Here is a 7,591-nt window from a genome sequence, read left to right as displayed (position 1 = left end):
TTTTTTTTTTTTTTTTTTTTTTTTTGGCTCAAAGAAATAAGGAGAGATTTTGGGGTTTTTTTTTTTTTTATTAGAACTTTCGTCCTCGAAAGTGTTCAATTCGCAAATCGATATTTCTCTCTCATCCCATCCTTTTGTCCTCATGTGGCTTCTTATACTTGGTGGTTTTTGCCACTGTACCTTAACGAAGGCTATTGCTCAATTACATAGGGCATTCATTACATGGGCTAAGATTCTTACTAACCTTTTCTTTGTATGTCACCGGTCTGATTCGATCTAGAATGTCGAAAGACTCGTTGAAGCGTGAACTTAATTTGTCATTTCATCCAAACCTCAGAACATCTTTAATCAAGGTCATCTTCAACCATGCGATGTTGCCTACCTCAAACTCCAAGTTTCTATGCTTCACGTTGTCGTGAATTTTTTTCTATTCTGAGTCATACGCATTCTTGCCTTTATCTTTTGTAGACCTCATTGGTGGCTTTGACAACTACAAAATGTTCCTCATTTAAAAGGTTCACTAGACCACATTCTATAACATTCAGTGTGAAATGTTCATCCAAAACTCATACTCTAATAGCTTTGTGTAATGCTCACGAGATGTAATAACCAAAAAAGATTCTTAAAAACTAATAATAATAAAAAGAAAAGAAAAAAAGGCCAGCAACCTACCTCAATCCTACAAAACGTACACTGTTCGTCTCTTGGTAATGCACAGATTCTACCCCACAAGGAGTAATGTTATCGTTTCGAGGCCATTTCGGTAAGTCAATTATCAAATTCACTTTTCGTCAGAATTTATCAATTTCATTATAAATCTCTTGAGATGTGCTAGAAAAGAAATAACCAAAATGATAATACTAAATTATATCTTAAATTTTCATTTTCTTTAATACTAATTTTGCTGCAATTATTTAGATTTTAGTTAGAAATTAAATACTAAGAACAATTTATGTATTTCAGGAAGTCATATCATGATCAATAACCATTTTTAAAAAATCGATTACAACTGGCAAGAGTACAGGTGAGCATAATTAAAATAAAGAAATAAATAATAATAATAATAAGACAGGGAGATGAGCTCATATAGATTGACTTGGATTTCAAAAGATAAAATCGAACTTTCATTAAAGATAAATTGATGACAACATCTTAGCCAATCAGGCAAGTGACCTTACTATCGGCTCGGTCGGAAGGCTTTGTCTTATGTATATCACATGTGTCCAGTAGCCCTTGCACATATCATGTATGTTTATGTAATATTATGATGTGCTATGATGATGCAATTCGATATGATATGATGATGTATTATTATGATGTTATGATGTCATTTATGGATACCGTTTGTTTTTGGCACACTCCTATTTTAAGGGGTTCTTGGTGGTTCATTAGTTCAACCATAGCTCTTATTATTGTTGATCATATTCAAATACGGATTGGAAATCGTTTTCTTACGGGTTTCTGACATGACTCTTGGCATAATGGGGAAATTATATCAATACCTTTCCTGGCTTGTAGCATTTAACTACTCGGTCAAATGATTCAATTGCTTCTATATGGAATTCTTCTCAACAAGCTTTTCAAATGAGTTTGAAAATACGGAATGAGCTATCCTCTCCAATCTTTTATCTTCAGTTGCATAGGAGACTACAAATGACTCTTGGTATAGGCCTCTTAAATCTTTCTTAAACTTTCACGGTTTGCTCTTTGATGGAGGATTTGATTGAACTACTAATAAACTTTATTTCGTGATTTGGAAGAATGTTTACCCAAAAAATATCAAAGTTTTCTAATGGGAACTTAGTCATATGGGGGAATAATAAAGTTGATCGTCTTCAACGTTGAAGGCCTTACTTCTCTCGCCCTCCTGATTAGGCATGTGTGGTTCAGATGCTGAATGTGCTGACCATTTATTTGCATTAAGACCCTTTGCATATCCCTATTGGATATACATGTTGGATGCCTTTGGTGGTCTTTTGTCATGCCTTGTACTCCTTATGAGATTCTTGCTTCTGTTTTGTGGGTCATCTGTTTCATGGTCCTAAGAAGATTTTTGGCTTGTGTTTAACGGGTGTTCTTCTGGACTCTTTGGAGAGAGCAGAATGGAAGAATTTTCAAGGACATTTCTTCTACCTTTCATGATTTCCTAAATTTGGTTATTTTTAATGTTCTTTACTGGTTTAACTGTGAATGCCCTTTTAGCAATCATACTCTTTCCTTTTTAATTTCCAATGGGTGATCTATCATGAAACTCACTTCTGGTATTTGGTAGCTATTAACTCTCTTTATTTCATTCATCGATGAAATTGTTACTTCTCTCAAAACAAAAAAAGACCTGAATGGTCAAATATCCATTGCACAGTTCAGTTCAATTATATGTAATCAAGAGCAACATTATTTGTTCCCTTTGTAATATCAATACATGGCCAAAAAAAATGCTTTCAAATAATTATATTATCCAAGGGGAAGCATTTGTTCAAGGCTTTTACGAAGTGTAAGCCCTTGTGAACATCTATTTCTACTTCAGAAAAAATGGTTCAAGACATCAAATTTGTCTACGGTAAAAGCTTTGCAAATTCACCATTAACATGAGAATGGCGTGTAATGATCTAAGTGTAAGGAATACCATAAGGAAATTAAATATTATTAGGGTACTGAGGGGATATCAGTCGGAATTAGTTATAAAGAGAGGGAAGGGAAGGAGATGACGCCAAGGAATAGTCTGGTTAGTTTAGGCATTGAGTGGGAATACTCAAGTGAGGAGGTTACAAGAACCTTGAATACTTGGGGAATCAGTTCTATCTTTTTAACTTTCAATATTAATTCAGTTGTTTGGTTTGCCAAGGAGAAGGGAATTTTCCAAGGAGAACGGAAACATGCAGTATTTCAGCCTCATTTTATTGCAAAGAAAATTTCAAAAAGAAAAATTACCTGCCATCCTTGGTCAAGAAAAAGCTTTTTCTTTGCAAGTAATGTTGGTGTAGCATTGATACCCAACAAAGCACAGCCTCGACTCTGAATCAATCAATAATGTTCACAGATATATTAAATTCTTTCATATAAATGAGTAGATCGCACAATCTTGGAACCATAACCGAAAAACAGATACCTATAGACTATAGTGAAAATATCTATATAACTTTTTTTTAGAAAGCAGGAGTTTACATACACATGTAGCTATCTGTTGCTCTTTAAAATTCTATACAATCAGAAAGCTTGATATGGAATCCAAAAGTTAATAATCTGGATGCAACTTTATAGAACCCAAACAACTAAAATAGTATTTAACTATAAAGATAACATAGTACAATATAACCTCAAGTATGAAAGTACTTGGTATCACAACCAACCATACTAACAAAAAGAGTAGAATGTGACCCTCACATAGAGACAGACAAGACAGCGACCCTCAAGAAGCACCCATCCGACCACGTGATGGCCAAGACAAACAAGTGTCATGATGCAACTAAGGAGGACGTTGCATCATCTAACACACCATATAAAGTTTGCATTGAAGCCAAGATGAGGCATAGGCACAATGGAGGCGACAAGTAGACAAGAAGGACAAAGATAGGCATGATAAAAGGTCGGGTAGGGTCTCAGTCCTTAACCTCAAAAGTCGGGGTTCCGAAAAGAGTTTGGGCATGTGGCTCTGGAGTTAAGTCCGTCCATATAAAATATGAATGCTCGCTAAATTTGGTTATCGACCGAACATCGGATGGACTCTCCACGAGATCATACGATCGTCACCAAAATCAAGTTTCCTCCTACCGTAGCAAAAATGCCTCAAAATGTACCTTAGGAGGAGGCGTGGTGTTATCTCTCCACCCTGCACATATGTGTGACACAGTGTGATACCCAGTACTTTTTTAAACTTTTTGAAAAGAAATATAAAGGGAGGGAAACCTTGGTGATGGAGGACCGGTGGAAAAAAAAAATTATAATAATATAAAGGGGAAGGAATAAGCGTATTGCAGACGCTTGCCGACGGCCACATTGGTACGATGTCTTTGTCGTGCCCGGAGGAGAAGTTGAAGTCGGATTACAAGGGATTTGGGGGTCGTAAAGGTGGTCAAAACAAGTGGGAGGCGATTGGAGAACGAATGTTTGGGATGTCCCGATATGAACAACACATGGGTCCGTTCTCGATGAACATGACCAAGTAAGTTTCAATGGCCAATGACAGCCTGGACTTGGAATGGTATCAAGACATGTGGACCATGTTACCTGGGAACCAAGATGAGAATACGAGATGTGACTTTTCATGTGAAAAATTTTAGCCTCGAGTAGAGGCAAGGTCGAGCCGAACAACTTGACCTAGTGTGAAAAGGCAAGTCAGATAGAGTCACAGACAATTAAACATGCACGCAAGGGGGCATGTGTGGCCGAACAAGCTGAGATTCCACATGAGTTGTGTTCGGTTGGCGAAGGAGAACCTCATCCAAGGTCTGACGAAGCCACAAAGTTTTGCGAAAAAATGTGAATGTGGCTTGAGTTCCTCTTAAGGCTTGTTATGAGCGTGCCAGGATCTTGACGCCGCACGATTAAAAAATGTACGACCTAACGCTTGGCACCTCCCCTCGTTGAGTATTCACACTCAGGGTTTTGAACCACTATAATTGGACATTGTTGGCTATATCTTATCTACTAGACCCAAAGGGTTTTGAACCCTCGACTTCTTTGTTATCCAAGGATAGTGACATCAAAAGTTTCCTATCATCCATACCATTCACCGTGCATAAAAAACTTTATTTTAGCTAGCTAAGACAGCTTAATGCTTGCAATATCTAAGCTAGGGTTTTAAACCCTCGATTTCTTTGTTATCCAAGATTAGAGACACCAAAGTTTTCCTGTCATCCATACCATTCACTGTGCATAAAAACCTTTACTTTCCATGATTGCTGACAAAAAAAATAGCAACCAATTCTCTTACGTTTCTCCAAATCTAATTTACAAATTCATCCTTCCATTATACTGTCTTTCTATCTTTCACTAAAAGATTGGTTGTGTTTCCCACCTAAAAACCATACTAACTAGAAGAGACAGTAGAGGAGAACACTAATGATGGACACTTGGGATAAAATAAGACACTTATTACGAAACTAGTAAGTTGAAACTACCCAACACTTTTTTTTTTTCTCTTTTTAAGGAATGTTGAACTCTCACAGAGAAAAATGAAAGAATACAAAATACATATAAAAGACAGCCCAACAATAGAAGCCAAAGTAGAACAAAACTAAAGGTGCATTTGGGATTGCTTTTGGTGGGGTCAAAAGCAATTCTGGATGTTTTAAACTGTTCAGTGTGTTTAGTAAAACTGATTATTTATTAATTCATACACAATCACTTTCTGGTTTTGTTAAATGTATCGAAGTTAAAATTTAGTGTATCATGTATTGTAACAGTGTATAGTAAGTTTCGATTTTTAATTAAAATTATTTGTACATATATATAATCAAGAACTTAACCTCAAGTTGTAAATGATACATTATAAATATGAAGGATTCTTTAAAATGTTGTTTATAATTTTTGGGTATTCTCTCACCAGTACATATTGGCTCTAACGAAGATATTCCAAGTGGATTTTCACTAATATTTTCAAGGTTAACGTTCCACTTATTGGCCCTCCCTTGAATCTTAAGGCCAATCTTTTATGGGTAAATGCAGTTAAAGCTATTTTTTTTCAGAAATTTGGATGGAAAGGAATGAATGAATTTTCCACAGCACGCAGCTAGACCTCCTCTTGGTATTCTATCTCAAAGGATTTTGCTGGATTCTCTTTGATATATTTGCCTCAATTGGAATACTTCAAACTTAAATATATCCTTTGTCATTCTAAGTGGCTCAGTGGTCCCATTCTTTTCTTTTCTTTTTTTTTTTTTTTTCATTTCTTCAATGAAAAGTTTCGTTTCTTTTTTTTGTTTGGTTTTTTTAATGCCGTTTTGTTTTCTATCGTTTTCGATCATTATTCTCAATAAAAGCTTGTTTTAGCTTAAAAAAAAAAATAACAATAATAATAATAATAATAAGAAGAAGAAGAAGAAGAAGAAAGAAAAGAATAGACTACACAATTCATGGACTATCAAAGACAGTTGTACCTCTAAATTTCTGATCATTTGTTGGCCGAAGGCATCATCTGGATGAATCTGTTAAAGATTGCAGTCGCAAGTTACCAAACCATCATTTAAAACAAAGTCATGTTCCAGTGGGGACATCAAGAATACAACCGAATTCAAAAAGAAAGAAGTTCCACCAGAGATGTAAGATACAAAACTTGTTTAAATTCAGATAAGCAAAACCTGCTCATATAAAAAGAATATTGCTGTTGAAAATGCTTTTGATGCCCAACCAACTATAGCCTGACTCGAATCTGGATCCACGTATATCAAAACGCATTCTGCAATTATAAATGTCGGCAAACTGATAACAATATCAGGATAAAAGATATTAATAATTTCCATGTGAAGCCAAAAAGTAGGGAAATTGTTGGATTTATCAGATGTGAAAACCCACTCTTATATTTCACTAAAACAGCCCACTCATCCATCCAAATATCCCTCCCCCTTAACCCCCACAAGGACCCACAGACTCCAAGACACCATGACTAAAAAGATCACAAGACCGACGAATTCAGAGACGAGTAAGCATATCACAAAAGGCATTAACAGAACAACTCTCGTGAATGAAATATGAAATATGACCTTAAAAGACCAAAATGATCCACCAAATAGTTAAGGATGTATAAAGCACTTAAACACTGGACCACGAGGTGAAAAATCTTATGTGCTTCCATACCTGGGATCCATACCAGCAATACCCAATACATCATCTAACTTATCAATATCACGCAGGTCAACAGGGAGTAGCTTGTAATGATCGCTATGGACTTCTCCTTTTTCTGCAAAGCAATAATACGTATGGCAGTTGAAAATACATGAATATATTTTGAGAAGCAGGAAAATGGCTAAAAAACCATGTAGAATGTGTTCGCCACTGTTTTCCATCAAATTAAAATGTAATACTGCAGAGCAACAACCATTTGTTACAATTTCAAGGACAACAACAAGAAGTAAACCAAAATTGCAGGAAACGTTAGATCCCGTTATCTTCCAGATTTCCACTCAAGTTCAATAGCTCATTAAATCAGTCATATTTCTCATTCTAGCATCCAAATGATACATACAATTATATTTCCCATCAGTAGTATAAAAAGAACCTTAAAAGATAAGTGCATTCGTGCAAAGGGGAATTATTACAGGAAACGGCCAATAAAATGTGTCACTAGAAAGTACAAGATTGATGTTAAGTATAAGCATTTTTTTAAATAATATTATTAGCATTTGACACCAATCAGAAAGAATACTGTTGCACTTCTCCGATTAAGCAAGTGGAGAACAAATGAAAAATATATTTCATGACAAATTAAAATCTGAGAAAATTATGGTAATGTTGGACACGAATTTATAGAAAATTAAGAAATACAAATAATAAGAGGGAAATTATAAATACACCATTGTATTTGAGACGATTGTGAAAGGTTGCGTTGCCTTTTTTTTTTCTTTTTTTTTTTTTTTTTTTTTTTTTTTTTTTT

General features: G+C 35.2%; 1 protein-coding gene across 2 annotated transcripts in view; it reads right to left on the bottom strand.

The window, feature by feature from the left end:
- The window catches only part of LOC111499281 (tRNA wybutosine-synthesizing protein 4-like), a 16,563-nt gene that overhangs the window by 4,898 nt on the left and 4,074 nt on the right, over positions 1-7,591 (bottom strand). For both annotated transcript variants that reach the window (XR_002720915.1, XM_023150835.1), the window contains exons 6-9: positions 6,796-6,898; positions 6,300-6,420; positions 6,099-6,146; positions 2,932-3,015 (exon numbers count right to left, since the gene is read on the bottom strand). Coding sequence is in view for 1 of the 2 variants with exons in the window: in XM_023150835.1 (XP_023006603.1) it covers positions 2,932-3,015; positions 6,099-6,146; positions 6,300-6,420; positions 6,796-6,898 (356 nt within the window). In the remaining variant the exon portion in view is untranslated. The remainder of the gene's footprint in view (positions 1-2,931; positions 3,016-6,098; positions 6,147-6,299; positions 6,421-6,795; positions 6,899-7,591) is intronic.

The sequence above is a fragment of the Cucurbita maxima genome, unplaced genomic scaffold (assembly GCF_002738345.1).
Source record: "Cucurbita maxima cultivar Rimu unplaced genomic scaffold, Cmax_1.0 Cma_Scf00026, whole genome shotgun sequence".
Taxonomy (NCBI): Eukaryota; Viridiplantae; Streptophyta; class Magnoliopsida; order Cucurbitales; family Cucurbitaceae; genus Cucurbita; species Cucurbita maxima.
This window is presented reverse-complemented; position numbering and strand designations above follow the sequence as displayed.